Raw genomic sequence first — 15252 nt, 5'->3', positions numbered from 1 at the left:
GAGGTTAACCTTACATTGTGATGTTAACGTTTAAATCTAATACATGTTTTTTAACTTGTGTTTGTGATTATGGAGAAAAAAAAACAGAACATGCACATAATAAGTGGAAAGACAAAAGCTCTTTAAATGCCAGAGAACAGACCTTTCAAGTAGTGAAAACCACAAACTTCAACTCCATGTGTGCCACAGAACAAACGAACAAAAAAAACTTTTGCTTTTCTTACAATGTTACTTCTTTCAGAAGCGTGGCTCTCCCGACTCTAAAACAATGGAAGGTTACTAATGTAAAATGGTATATGAGAGATACTCTTCATTGTGGAAATGGTCTTCTTTGGAAGATTGTGAAATCTCCATTTCTAGTGGGATTTTAGTAATCATTGAGTCACTTATTTACAGATTTCTACATTGAGAGATAAGGGAATAAAAACAGAGAGAAAGAGAAGACGTCTAGAAATGGAGAAGGTAGCACATAAGAGAAGGATAGTGTTGGTTCCCCTTCCATTACAAGGACATGTAACCCCAATGATGCATCTTGGGAAAGCCCTTACCTTGAAAGGCTTCTCAATCATAGTTGCTCTAGGACAGCTCGATCAAGTAAGCTCTTGGCAGCACTTCCCTGGTTTCCGATTTATCACCATACCAGAAAGCTTACCATTGTCTGAAGTCGACGCACTCGGACCTGTCGAGTTCTTAATAAAACTCAACAAAACCAGCGAGGCAAGCTTCAAGAACTGTATAAGTCAGTTGTTGGTACAACAAGGTAATGATATTGCATGTATCATCTACGACGATCTCATGTACTTTTGTGAAGCTGCAGCTAAGGAGTTCAAGCTTCCAAGTATCATCTTTAGCACTACTAGTGCTACACATAAAGCTTGCTTATGTATTTTAAGCAAACTCAATCCCAAGAAGTTCTTGATCGACATGGAAGGTATCCATAACTAGCTTATTACCTGTTCTGCCTACCATCCTTTTGCCTAACATAGATTTATATATATTTTTTACTTTGCAGATCCTGAACTACAGAACAAGCTAGTTGAAAATTTACATCCATTGGGTTACAAAGACCTACCAATTGCAGGATTTGAGCCACTAGAAAGATTTGTGGAGCTTTGTAAGGAAGTAGTCAAAAGAAGAACAGCTTCTGCTGTTATCATCAACACGGTGACCTCTCTAGAGAGCTTGTCTTTGACACGACTGCAACAAGAATTTGGAATTCCTGTGTATACATTGGGCCCTCTTCACATTACAGCTGCTTCAACAACTTATAGTTTACTGGAAGAGGATAGGAGCTGCATTGAATGGCTGAACAAGCAGAAACCAAGGTCAGTCATATACATAAGCTTGGGAAGCATATTTGACATGGGAACCAAGGAAGTTTTGGAGATGGCTTGGGGTTTTTGTAATAGTAACCAACTTTTCTTATGGGTTATCCGAGATGGCTCTAAATCATTGCCAGAGGAAGTCGCTAAGATGGTCTCAGAAAGAGGATACATTGTGAAATGGGCACCGCAGATAGAAGTACTAGGACATCCTGCAGTGGGATGCTTTTGGAGCCACTGTGGATGGAACTCAATACTTGAGAGCACTGAGGAAGGAGTCCCAATGATTTGCAGGCCGTTTCAAGGTGAGCAGAAGTTAAATGCAATGTATGTAGAGAGTGTTTGGAGAATAGGGATTCAGGTAGGAGGGGAAGTGGAAAGAGGAGATGTAGAGAGAGCTGTGAAGAGGTTGATGATAGATGAAGAAGGTGCAGACATGAGGGAGAGAGCCCTTGATTTTAAAGAGAAGCTTAAAGTCTCTGTAAGAAGTGGAGGCTCCTCATACAATGCACTGAATGAGCTTGTCAACCACTTGAAACAGAGTGAAAGAGGTGCGAAACATTAAGTAACAATTCCTGAAGAAAAAGTAAAGCTAGTGTACCTCATGTAACATAAAAGATCAAGTTTAATCTTGCAAAAGTTTATTATGGTTTATTATTCAAATAAATAACAATTCAACTATAAACCACGATTCTCTCAAAAGGAAATCTCTTCTAATAGTTTTATGGTAAAATATTCCATTTCTAGGTTAAAGGATATTTACCATGGCTTGAGGCTTACGGAAGTTCCTCCCAGAGACTCTTTCTTTGACGTCCCTTGTGTTTCATTCCTTGTTAACACCAAAATACAGTTTCAAACAAAAGGATTAATAAACTGAAATGATACATTTCTCGAACTTTATACTCCTCAAACAGAGTGAAGATACTGAACTTCATAGACTAATTTTCTTTTAGACTACACAAGCACTTTTTTTAGTGATTAAAAAAGTCATTGGGAACAGAGGAAATTTCCATGTTAGTATTCATATTTGACATGCCCAATTTATCTATAGAATAAAAAAGATACCATGACCAAAACCTAAGTCCTAAAAGATGAATGCATATATGACAGAGAAGATCACTAAGATGGTCGTCTAATTATACTGCTATAACCCGGTTTCTTTGACCAATAGAGTATTGATTTGCTGATGTCTACAGACTCCGCCATGACTCGGACTTGATCAGAGATGACTCAAAGTAGTTTTATCAGGTGACGAAATACTGAACTAAAGAACAGCCAATACAAATGAGGTTTTAATAATAATTTAGATCACTTATTTAGAACTGTTCAGCAATGATTTATACCAATCATGGATGATGAAAATGCAGGTATGAGTGAGCGCGCCCTTGGTTTAAAAAACTGAAGCTGAAACTAGATGACTAAGCTTCGCACCAATTCCTAAAGACAAAGTAAACCTGGTGAACTTCATAGATCAGCCTTGAGAGTTTTATAGTCCAAGCTTGATCTTGCAAAGTAAATGGTTTCTTGTTATGAAGATGAAAAAAAACGAATTCAAATTCAATGATAGTAAAACTGAATGATCTCTTTTGATGATATGTTACATAATATATGTTCACTACTTCACTGCTCCATAACTGCCAGTGGCTCGCCAAAACGAACACAATTTTTGGTTAAAGAAAGAAAATGAGGAACACTTAATTGTTTACTAGCCGAAAAGACTTATATGGTGTGAGAGTTATTGATGTAGCATGTGTTCAGATCTTCTTTGACAAGTAAGTGATGTGTTAACCTTTATCTTCACAGCTAAGTAGTTGACTTGTTGGCACTTAAGTTAAAGTAAAGTATATAAAACTGTCTCTTCTGGAAGATCGTGAGAATTTTCTTACACAAGTGGGATTTTAATAATTATTTGGATCACTTATTGCATTGTGAAGAGAAGGAAAAAAAAAAAAGAGAGACAAGGAGGTCAGGAAATGGAAAACAGGGCAGAGAAGAGAAGGATTGTGTTAGTTCCAGTTACTGCACAAGGACATGTAACTCCTATGATGCAACTTGGGGAAGCCCTTCAGTTAAAGGGCTTCTCAATTACAGTTGCTCAAAGACAGTTCAAGCAAATAAGCTCTTCACTGCAGCATGTTCCTGGTTTTGACTTTGTCACCATATTAGAAAGCTTACCTCAGTCTGAATCTAAGAAAGTAGGACCAGCCGAGATTCTGATGAAGCTCAATAAAACAAGTGAGGCTAGCTTCAAGGAGTGTATAAGTCAGTTATTGCTGCAACAAGGCAATGATATCGCATGTATCATCTATGACAAGCTTATGTACTTCTGTGAAGCTGCAGCTAAAGAGTTCAACCTTCCTAGTGTCATCTTCAGCAGCAGCAGTGCTACCATTCAAGTTTGCTACTCTGTTTTAAGTAAACTCAATGCCGAGAAGTTCTTGACCGATATGAAAGGTGCCAAAGAGAGCTTGATGACCCATTTCGCAATCGATCAGTTTACTTATCTTTTATTTCTTACTTTGCAGATCCTGAAATGCAAGACAAGGTGTTGGAAGGTTTGCATCCTTTAAGATACAGAGACCTACCTACTTCAGGATTTGGTCCATTAGAGACACTTTTGGAGATGTGTAGGGAAGTAGTTAACACAAGAACAGCTTCAGCAATTATCATCAACACGGCGAATTGTCTAGAGAGCTCGTCTCTGTCACGGCTGCAACAAGAACTCGAAATATCAGTGTACCCATTAGACCCTCTTCACATTACAGCTTCATTGCCGGGACCTAGTTTACTGCAAGAGGACATGAGTTGCGTTGGATGGCTTAATAAGCAGAAACCAAGGTCAGTCATATACATAAGCTTGGGAAGCAAAGCTCACATGGAAACGAAAGAGTTGTTAGAGATGGCTTGGGGATTGGCAAATAGCAACCAACCTTTCTTATGGGTCTTCCGACCGGGTTCTATCCTTGGCTCCAACGGGATAGAGTCGTTGCCTGAGGAGATTAGTAAGATGGTCTCAGAAAGAGGATACATTGTGAAATGGGCACCGCAGATAGAAGTACTTGGACATCCTGCAGTGGGAGGCTTCTGGAGCCACTGTGGATGGAACTCAATACTTGAGAGCATTTCGGAAGGAGTCCCAATGATTTGCAGGCCATTTCAAGGCGAGCAGAAGTTAAATGCAATGTATGTAGAGAGTGTTTGGAGAATAGGGATTCAGGTAGGAGGGGAAGTGGAAAGAGGAGGTGTAGAGAGAGATGTGAAGAGGTTGATGATGGATGAAGAAGGTGCAGACATGAGGGAGAGAGCCCTTGATTTGAAAGAGAAGCTTAAAGCCTCTGTGAGAAGTGGAGGCTCTTCATACAACGCATCCACTTCATGTATTATAAGAATCATACGCATGAACACACACACAAAATGTTAACATTCCTTGGAATATATAATTCCTTCTTTATCAATACATTTAATATTTGAACAAATTTTGTTTATAAAAAAGTTACAATTAAGACAGTGTATCTCCACATGATATTTTCAATATTTTATATGTAGGGTAAGTGACTCTTACAAAATATCTATCACCTACATACACTAGTTGTAAAATTATCAAATTAGACCTTTCCATGCATCTCCTGATATATATTGTATCAATTATTATGGAGTCTATAAGACTTCGTGAGAATTTAAGCATCTGGTAAAATTTTATTATATTTGGAGACTACAAGTAAAGCTTCTTTAACATTTTCGTTACAAATTGTCTAAACTTCAAAAGACAAAGCCTACCGAACGTGACTACAACCACCAACTCTTACTTGAGCCAAAACAGAAACATACAAGAAAAACGCTTTTCTTGGAATAATTGACACTTTCTTCCGTCTATTAAATGACACATTATTGGAAGTTTATTATTGCATTAAGAAAGACTAGTTGTCACACGAGAAACACGAGAGTCTAGAGTGGGATATAAAGAGAGTCAGAGAGAGAGAGAAGGAGATAGATAGAGGTTAAGCAATGGAGAAAACGGAAGTGAAGAGAAGGATAGTGTTAGTTCCAGTTCCAGCACAAGGCCATATAACCCCAATGATGCAACTTGGGAAAGCTCTTAATATGAATGGCTTCTCAATTACAGTTGTTGAGGGACAGTTCAATAAAGTAAGTTCTCCTTCTCAACATTTCCCTGATTTTCAGTTTGTTACCATACCAGAGAGCTTACCAGAGTCTGAGCTCGAGAGACTCGGACCACTCGAGTTTCTTTTAAAGCTAAACAAAACAAGCGAGACAAGCTTCACGGACTGTATACGTCAGTTGTTGTTACAACAAGGTAATGATATAGCATGTATCATCTACGATGAGTTCATGTACTTCTGTGGAGCTGCAGCTAAGGAGTTCAAGATTCCAAGTTTCATCTTCAGTACTTCAAGTGCTACCAATCAAGTTTCCCGTTGCATTTTAAGCAAACTCAATGCCGAGAAGTTCTTGATCGACATGGAAGGTACCCAAAAGCAGCTTTAAGCCAGCTTAAAACCACTCGTTTCACTGAAACATGTATATTTTTATTTTATTTTTTTACCATGTAGATCCCATAGTGCAAGATAAGATGGTGGAAAATTTGCATCCATTAAGATATAAAGATCTACCAACTTCAGGAGTTGGGCCACTAGATATATTATTTGAGCTTTGTAGGGAAATAGTCAACAAAAGAACAGCTTCAGCTGTTATCATCAACACGGTGAGCTGCCTAGAGAGCTCATCTTTGGCACGACTGGAGAAAGAACTTTGGATTCCGGTGTACCCGTTAGGCCCTCTTCACCTTAAATCTTCAGCAATTTCTGGTTTACTGGAAGAGGACAGGAGCTGCATTGAGTGGTTGAACAAGCAGGAACCAAGGTCAGTCATTTACATAAGCTTGGGAAGCATAGTTCAAATGGAAACCAAAGAAGTGTTGGAGATGGCTTGGGGTTTATCTAGTAGCAACCAGCCATTCTTATGGGTCATCCGGCCTGGCTCTATCAAAGGGTCTAAATGGATAGAGTCATTTCCAGAAGAAGTCAGTAAGATGGTCTCTGACAGAGGGTACATTGTGAAATGGGCACCTCAGATAGAAGTACTTGGACATCCTGCAGTGGGAGGATTCTGGAGCCACTGTGGATGGAACTCAACGCTTGAGAGCATTGTGGAAGGAGTTCCGATGATCTGCATGCCTTTCGACGGGGAGCAAAACTTAAACGCACTGTGTTTAGAGAGTGTTTGGGGAATAGGGTTTCAGGTGCAAGGTAAGGTGGAAAGAGGAGGGGTCGAGAGAGCTGTGAAGAGGTTAATTGTCGAAGAAGAAGGTGCAGACATGAGGGAGAGAGCCCTTGTGTTAAAAGAGAAGGTCAAAGCCTCTGTAAGAAGTGGAGGCTCCTCATACAAAGCACTGAAAGATATTGTCAACTACTTGGAGACAGAGTAAAGAACAGAGTGAAGAAGCTGAATTTCATTATTATAAGAGAGCTTTGAGTTTAGTAGATCAAGCTTGTTCTTCAAAATTTCAAAATGTTAGAATTTGTAATCTATATGCCGTTTTTGGAGGCCATCATGCAAGGAAAAAAAAATAAACGATGAAATTTTGAGGCTTACCACTAATACCTATCAAAGACTCTTTGCCTTTTCTGTGTAGAGGCACAAGCACAAGCTTCCCAGTTCTTGAAGATGTCCCCTGAAAACACCAAAATACAAGTTTTTAAAAAATATTAATACACGGAACTGTAACCTTTCTTGCACTTAATGAGAGCAAGATCTAAACTAGTCGGAATCATGAGTATAAAGAAGATAGATTCACAAGTTTCATATGCTAAGTCTTATTTACCATCCTTCAGAACACAAACTCACCTGCAAAATAATAAATTGTGCTATGTATAAATAAGATCATACTGACCAGTGACCACAACTTAATTCTCAATGACAACATTCAAACCCAAAGTAAACAATAAGCAACTAACAATTACACTAACAGCCCCGCCAACCATGGAACTCATATTTGTTTATCAGCAAACCATTCAACAACTCTTATAGCTGACATTTTCACAAAACTCCAACAAATTTTATAACTCCTATTTTTCACAAAATCCAACATTCACACTAACACTATGCATCTAAAATAATCGAGATCTACCTATATAAGGACCACACAAAAACAAATGAACATTTTACTTTTGTTGAAATGTCAGTTCTTCATTCTAATGAAAGTTTATACATTGTTCTAACAGCTGTTAGTGTAAAGCTGTTGCATTTTGCTATGTACAAAGCTTATACGGACCTCAACCTAAGGGAGTTCCAAAAAACGACAAACATATAAACAAGAGGAAATTATCTTTATATTTGAAGACTATAAGCTCTTTAACATTTTAATTATGATCTAAATTCTCGTAATGCAACAACTTCACCGCACGTATAACGTATTATAATTCAACAGAAGGAAGACATTCACATTTTCTTTTTGGGGGCACATGTGGTCGTTAGCGTAAGAAAATGACGTAGTTGTCACATGTGGAACACTTGCCTAAATAATCTGGCATATTTTGGAAGCTTGTGGAAATTTCCCCATAATTGTGGTTCTATTGATAACTTATATTTAGAGTTGTTCTTCAATGAGAGAGAAAGAAAAACAAAGAAAGAGAGATAATGTTAAGCAATGGAGAAAAAAGGGAAGAAAAGGATAGTGTTAGTTCCGGTTTCAGCACAAGGTCATATAACCCCGATGATGCAACTTGGGAAAGCCCTTTACTTGAAAGGCTTCTCAATAACATTTGTTGCGGGACAATGCAACCGAGTAAACTCTCCTTCACAACATTTCCCTGATTTTCAATTTGTTACCAGATCAGAGAGCTTACCAGAGTCTGAATTCGAGAGACTCGGGGCATTCAATTTTACAATGGAGATCAACAAAACAAGTGAGGCAAGCTTCAAGGACTGTATAAAACAGCTGTTGCGGCAGCAAGGCAATGATATAGCATGTATCATCTATGACGAGTTCATGTACTTCTGTGGAGATGTAGCTACGGAATTAAAGCTTCCCAATGTCATTTTATGCACTCAAAGTGCTACAAACCACGCTGCACGCTGTTTTTTTAGCAAACTCAATGTCGAGAAGTTCTTGGTCGACATGGAAGGTCCCCATAACTAGCTTAAAAACCAATTTTGAAACCATTTATTTTCACTTAAAACGGTGTTTCTTTTTTACTTTGCAGGTCCTGACCTACAAGACAAGGTGGTGGAAAGCTTGTATCCTTTAAGACACAAAGATCTCTTGCCTTCAGGATTTGGGCCATTAGAGCCACTTTTAGAGTTCCGTCGGGAAGCAATCAACAAAAGAACAGCTTCAGCTGTCATCTTTAACACGTCGAGATGTCTAGAGAGCTCGTCTATGTCGTGGTTGCAACAAGAACTTGGAATTCCAGTGTACCCATTAGGCCCTCTTCACATTACAGCTTCAACGCCAGGACCTAGTTTAGCGGAAGATGACATGAGTTGCATTGAATGGTTGAACAAGAAGCAACCGAGGTCAGTCATATACGTAAGCGTGGGAACAATATCTCAAATGGAATCCAAAGAAGCGTTGGAGATCGCTTGGGGGTTGTGTAATAGCAACCAACCGTTTTTATGGGTCATCCGACCAGGTTCGATCCCTGGCTTCGATGGGGTAGATTCATTGCCGGAAGAAGTCAGTAAGATGGTCTCAGAAAGAGGACACATAGTGAAACGGGCACCGCAAATAGAAGTACTAGGTCATCCTGCAGTGGGAGGCTTCTGGAGCCATTGTGGATGGAACTCGACGCTCGAGAACATTGTGGAAGGAGTTCCAATGATTTGTAGACCTTTTACCAGCGAGCAGAAAATAAACGCAACGTATTTAGAAAGTGTTTGGCGTATAGGGATTCAACTTGAAGGTGAAGTTTTAAGAGGAGCGGTCGAGAGAGCTGTGAAGAGGATGATTGTGGATGACGAAGGTGCAGAGATGAGGGAGAGAGCGTTGGGTTTGAGAGAGAAGCTCAAAGCCTCTGTAAAAGGTGGAGGCTCTTCATACAGCGCATTGGAGGAACTTATCAAGCACTTAAAGACAGAGTGAAGAAGTTGAACTTCATGTATTACTAAAGATCATTGTATTGCTTGATCTTGCAAAATTTACAAAGTACTTGTTTTATTTTATGAGATAACAAGAAATTGGAATCAAATAGAAAATATTTCTTTTGGCAGTTAATTACTCAGAGAAATGATGCGGCAGAAAATGACAAATTTTTGATCTGGACCATCTTTTGATATGAAGCCAAAGTCGGCAAGAAAAAACCATCTTTGCTTTTCTTTGGTTACCAAGATAGAGAGATAATACAATGTCAGCAAAACATAATACTTTATCACCTCATCATACTAGCATATACCATCTACCATAAGCTTCACATGTGAGAATTAACGTCCACAAGTCTGAGAATCTGATATCTATGTCAGAAAGATAGTCCTTTTAATATATCTCATACTAGCATACTACCACAAGCTTCACATGTGAGATTATTTTGATAATTATATCAGAAAGATAGTCCTTTTAATATATCTCATAGAACGGTCACAGTAAAGAAAAAAAAATTGAAGGCTACGCAGAGTTTTTTTAAGTTGTTCTTGTAGGTTTTCGAAATGGAGGAAAAACGGCGAGGAGAAGGGTAGTTTTGGTTCCAACACCAGCTCAAGGACATATAACTCCAATGATGCAACTTGCAAAAACCCTTCACTTGAAGGGTTTCTCAATCACAGTTGTTCAAACCAAGTTCAATCATTTTATCCCTTCAGATGACGACTTCACTGATTTTCAGTTTGTCACTATTCCAGAAAGTTTACCGGAGTCTGCTTTTAAGGATCTCGTGCCAATAGAGTTTCTGCATAAGCTCAACAAAGAGTGTCAGGTAACATTCAAGGACTGTTTGGGTCAGTTGTTGCTGCAACAAAGTAACGAGATCTCATGCCTCATCTACGATGAGTTCATGTACTTTGCTGAAGCTGCAGCCAAAGAGTTTAAGCTTCCAAACGTTATTCTCAGCACAACCAGTGCCACGGCTTTTGTTTGCCGCTCTGTATTCGACAAACTCTATGCAAACAATGTCCTGGCTCCCTTCAAAGGTACTCTTGAATTCTCTGTTCCCATTTTTTGCTAGTGTCTATAATCTGTATAACAGCATGGTTCTTGACCTTTTTTTGCAAAACCTAAAGGAAAAGAAAACGAGCTAGTGCCAGATTTTCATCCCCTGAGATACAAAGACTTTCCGGTTTCACGTTGGTCATCAACAGAAAGTACAATGGAGTTGTACAGGAATACAGTTGACAAACGGACAGCATCCTCTGTGATAATCAACACAGCGAGCTGTCTAGAGCGCTCATCTCTTTCTTTTCTGCAACAACAGCTTAAAATTCCAGTGTATCCTATAGGCCCTCTTCACATGGTGGCCTCAGCTTCTACGAGTCTGCTTGAAGAGAACAAGAGCTGTATCGAATGGTTGAACAAACAAAACAAGAATTCTGTGATATTTGTAAGCATGGGAAGCGTAGCTTTGATGGAAATCAAAGAGGTGATGGAAACTGCTTTGGGGTTGGAAAGTAGCAACCAACAGTTCTTGTGGGTGATTCGGCCTGGGTCAGTACGTGGTTCGGAATGGATAGAGTACTTGCCTAAGGAGTTTAGTAATATAATTATGGGTCGAGGTTACGTTGTTAAATGGGCTCCGCAGAAGGAAGTACTTTCTCACCCTGCAGTAGGAGGGTTTTGGAGCCATTGTGGATGGAACTCGACGCTAGAGAGCATCGGGGAAGGATTTCCAATGATCTGCAAGCCGTTTTCCACTGATCAAAAGGTGAATGCGAGGTACTTGGAGTGTGTTTGGAAAATTGGGATTCAAGTGGAGGGTGAACTGGAGAAAGGATCAGTCGAGCGAGCTGTGAAGAGGTTAATGGTGGAAGAAGAAGGAGAGGAGATGAGGAAGAGAGCTGTCAGTTTGAAAGAGCAGCTTACAGCCTCGGTGAAAAGTGGAGGTTCTTCACATAACTCGCTAGAGGAGTTTGTAAACTTCATAAGGACTCTGTGAAGATTCTTGTCTCCACTAAAACACGCAAAGTTGTTTCTAGGAGAAAGTATCATATCCTAAAAAAACTATAAGTGATGCCAAAATGTATTTGGATAATAACTGACTGAAAAGACATGGAGGCCATGGCCATGAATAAACAAAACACATTTCATTTCTCTAGAGGTTTCACAATCACTCTAGTTTTAGCTAACATCGACGAATAGAATCAATATAAACCTCATTACTAGAATAAACGAATGACCAGATACTCTTGCCTAACTCTAGAAAACTATTAAGATACATGAACATAAAAGAAACAAAAGAAATGGATCAAGTCAGCTCACTTCTTTTTTAAGCTCTGCAGTCTGTTGCCAAACCCACCATCTTCCCCAAATTACTACTTGCCAGGACACTGTCTGCCAACTCATTGCAGAAGATTGTGATGAACCTCCTCCTCTGCCAGAAAAGTCACTTTCTCCTAATCACATAACGTGTAGATTCCATGCTTAACAAGTAAGAAAAGATGGAGACTGCATCTACTGGTTGGTATTTTGAACATCCCTCGAAAACTAACCTGCAGAAGAATAATAAAGTATAAAAGATTAATACTGACCCCAACCGAACTGAGTTCTAAAAGATGACAACATCTCAAACCAGCAAGAGGACTCTAAGAAGAGGTAGAGCAAAATTCAAAATTCAAACCTCCAAACATCTCCACAACCGAAAGTACAAGACCAAGAAAAGAAACAACAAGGATAACACTAAAGCCACCACCAAGCAAACTGGGGAGATACCAAACGAGTTTGACTTGATGAGAATGTAGCCAAAGGTAGCCTAGACACTTTCTAAACAAAGAGACCTAAGGCAGGACTATCATGGACGGAAGAATACAAAGGCCAGATGTTACCGGAGAGGAGGCAAAAAACATCTTGGCCGCAGTAGAAGCCAAATAAACCGCCTATCATATTGGATTAGATGTAAATATAAGTTAACCGGTTTAGTATTCGGTTTAGTATACTTGTATATAACACAAATTGTACAGCTATTTTTGGATTAATTGAATGAGAAAAATATCTTTAACAAACTTCTTCTTCCTCATTCTCTCTCGTTTGTAATATGGTATCAGAGCCATCAAAGCTCAGATCCACCTCTAATCCTTGATCGTTTCAGTTCGTTAAGCTAATTTTTCTTCGATTTTGAGCTCATCTCGTACTCCAATGGTGATCGCATCTCGTGCGAACCGAAGAATGGGTAAAATAAAATCACAATCGAGCTCCGCTGTTCGTCAATCGCAAAGGTTGAACTCCGATGTTGATGATTCTGCTCCGATCACTCTCCCAGTAGCTGATCCTCAGGTTTCCGGGCTTTCGCGAGCTGTCACATCGCCGATCTTCGCTGATCCCACTCATTCTCCGTTCCATCTACACAGCGCAGATCATCCAAGTTTGAGTATCATCTCTCTTCGTTTGGATGAAACGAACTATGATGACTGGAGTTTTGCGATGCGTATTTCTCTTGATGCTAAGAATAAGATAAAATTTATTGATGGAAGCTTGCCTAGGCCCTTGGTTACAGATCCTAACTTTGATTTGTGGTCTAGATGCAATAGTATGGTTAAGTCGTGGTTATTGAACTTCGTTTCTCCTCAGATCTATCGTAGTATTTTGCGTTTGAAAGATGCTACAGATATTTGGAAAGATCTCTATGGTCGTTACCATATGACTAACCTTCCACGCACTTTTAATCTAACTCAAGAGATCCAAGACCTTCGTCAAGGTTCTATGTTGTTGTCTGAGTATTATACTCGTCTCAAAACTCTCTGGGATCAGCTAGATGGTTCAGAGGAACCAGATGATCCTTGTGTTTGTGGGAAAGGTGCTCGTCAGCAACAGAAGGCAGAGAGAGCCAAAACGGTGAAATTCTTAGCTGGTATAAATGAATCTTATGCGATTGTTCGCAGACAAATCATTGCAAAGAAGGTGTTACCTCCTCTGGTAGAGGTATACCACATCCTGGACCAAGATGACAGCCAGAAAGGGTTCACCGCTCCCACTGCTCCCACAGCTTTTCAAGTTTCACAAGTTGCACCTCAGATGGTTTCTCCTTCGCCACTATCATCGGGTGTGATGTATGTTCAAAGTGGTCCAAACAAAGGACGTCCAATATGCTCTTTTTGCAATCGTGTGGGACACATTGTTGATCGATGTTACAGGAAACATGGTTTTCCTCCTGGCTTTACTCCAAAAGGGAAATTCAATGAGAAGGCTCAGAAACCTCCGATAGTAGCGGCTCAAGTTTCTTTGTCTCCAGTTCCGGATAAGACTCCAACTAATGTGGAGAGCTTGATTGGAAATCTTTCTCCTGATCAGCTACAGAATATCATTGCTCTGTTTAGCTCTCAGCTTCAATCTGCCTCTCCCGGAGCTGTTCCTGCTACTATTGCGAGTTCTTCTCATATTCCACAAACTCCACTTGATCACCCTGGTATCTCATTCTCTACTCATACATATTCTTTTATTGGAATTCTGGCTGCTTCGAAACATACACTGTCCATAGACACATGGGTGATTGATTCTGGTGCAACTCACCATGTGTCTCATGACAGAAATAGTTTTGTTTCTTTGGATACATCTGTGGAAAGTTATGTGAACATGCCAACAGGACAGTGTGTTAAGATCAGTGGAGTGGGAATGGTTCGTTTAAATAAAGACTTACTCCTCACGAATGTCTTGTTTATCCCAGAATTCAGATTAAGTCTCATCAGTATCAGTTCTTTGACTTCAGATCTTGGTTCTCGCGTGATTTTTGATACTACTTGTTGCGAAATACAGGATCCTACCAAGGGGGAGATTATTGGTAAAGGTCGTCGAATTGGCAAGCTCTATGTGCTCGATACAGAAACAATCCTAGTGAATACAGTGGTGGATATTAGTACGTGGCACAAGAGACTTGGACATCCTTCTTACTCGAGACTGGATGTGATTTCTGAAGCTTTGGGAACTACAGGACACAAGAATAAGAAGCCTGCTTATTGTCATGTCTGTCACTTGGCTAAGCAGAAGAAGTTATCTTTTATATCAGAGAACAACATTTGTAATTCAACTTTTGAGTTGTTACACATAGATGTTTGGGGACCATTTTCAGTGGAAACAGTTGAAGGTTATAAATACTTTTTGACCATTGTTGATGATCATTCTAGAGCAACATGGATTTATTTGCTTAAGGCCAAGAGTGATGTTCTGACTGTCTTCCCTGCTTTCATCAATCAAGTTGAGAATCAATATAATGTTAAAGTGAAGTCGGTTAGATCAGATAATGCTAAAGAGTTAGCTTTCACTCAGTTTTATCAGTCACGAGGCATAGTTTCTTATCACTCTTGTCCGGAGACACCTGAACAGAACTCAGTCGTCGAGCGTAAACATCAACACATTCTCAATGTTGCTCGATCACTCCTCTTCCAATCAAATATTCCTCTGCAATATTGGGGAGACTGTGTTCTGACAGCAGTGTTTTTGATCAATCGAACACCATCGCAATTACTCTCGAATAAAAAACCTTATGAGCTGCTCACGGGTAAGCAACCAGACTATTCTCGCATCAGATCATTTGGTTGCCTGTGTTATGCTTCAACGTCTCCAAAACAAAGACACAAGTTTGAACCCCGGTCGAGAGCATGTGTGTTTTTGGGATATCCTGCAGGTTTTAAAGGGTACAAAGTACTGGATTTGCAGAGTCATATGATTTATATATCCAGGCATGTTGAATTCCATGAAGGTGTTTTTCCCTTGACATATTCTCAGAAGGAGATTGTTCCTGTCAACACTCTCACACCAATGGATTCTTTGTCTCCT

At 39.6% G+C, this 15252-nt stretch overlaps 5 protein-coding genes across 5 annotated transcripts; all 5 read left to right on the top strand.

Annotated features, from left to right (window-relative positions):
• The first annotated feature begins 315 nt into the window (after positions 1 to 315).
• Positions 316 to 2007, top strand: LOC104711129 (UDP-glycosyltransferase 76E5-like). The gene is made up of 2 exons (XM_010427811.3): positions 316 to 931; positions 1013 to 2007. Exons 1-2 carry the CDS (start codon positions 454 to 456, stop codon positions 1885 to 1887), a joined length of 1353 nt encoding a protein of 450 aa, XP_010426113.1. The 5' UTR covers positions 316 to 453; the 3' UTR covers positions 1888 to 2007.
• A 1249-nt stretch (positions 2008 to 3256) lies between these two features.
• On the top strand, positions 3257 to 4832 carry LOC104711132 (UDP-glycosyltransferase 76E4-like). The gene is made up of 2 exons (XM_010427812.3): positions 3257 to 3776; positions 3848 to 4832. Exons 1-2 carry the CDS (start codon positions 3296 to 3298, stop codon positions 4741 to 4743), a joined length of 1377 nt encoding a protein of 458 aa, XP_010426114.1. The 5' UTR covers positions 3257 to 3295; the 3' UTR covers positions 4744 to 4832.
• A 450-nt stretch (positions 4833 to 5282) lies between these two features.
• LOC104711133 (UDP-glycosyltransferase 76E6-like) lies at positions 5283 to 6934 on the top strand. The gene is made up of 2 exons (XM_010427813.2): positions 5283 to 5808; positions 5894 to 6934. Exons 1-2 carry the CDS (start codon positions 5328 to 5330, stop codon positions 6766 to 6768), a joined length of 1356 nt encoding a protein of 451 aa, XP_010426115.2. The 5' UTR covers positions 5283 to 5327; the 3' UTR covers positions 6769 to 6934.
• A 972-nt stretch (positions 6935 to 7906) lies between these two features.
• LOC104711128 (UDP-glycosyltransferase 76E4-like) lies at positions 7907 to 9555 on the top strand. The gene is made up of 2 exons (XM_010427810.3): positions 7907 to 8467; positions 8546 to 9555. Exons 1-2 carry the CDS (start codon positions 7990 to 7992, stop codon positions 9421 to 9423), a joined length of 1356 nt encoding a protein of 451 aa, XP_010426112.1. The 5' UTR covers positions 7907 to 7989; the 3' UTR covers positions 9424 to 9555.
• Positions 9556 to 9735: 180 nt separating this feature from the next.
• LOC104711127 (UDP-glycosyltransferase 76E11-like) lies at positions 9736 to 11577 on the top strand. Its single transcript, XM_010427809.3, has 2 exons — positions 9736 to 10463; positions 10554 to 11577. The coding sequence occupies exons 1-2, from the start codon at positions 10052 to 10054 to the stop codon at positions 11420 to 11422; spliced, it is 1281 nt and encodes a 426-aa protein (XP_010426111.2). The 5' UTR covers positions 9736 to 10051; the 3' UTR covers positions 11423 to 11577.
• Positions 11578 to 15252: the final 3675 nt, after the last annotated feature.

This window comes from Camelina sativa, chromosome 9 (assembly GCF_030686135.1).
Source record: "Camelina sativa cultivar CO46 ecotype springtype chromosome 9, ASM3068613v1".
Lineage (NCBI taxonomy): Eukaryota > Viridiplantae > Streptophyta > Magnoliopsida > Brassicales > Brassicaceae > Camelina > Camelina sativa.
This window is presented reverse-complemented; position numbering and strand designations above follow the sequence as displayed.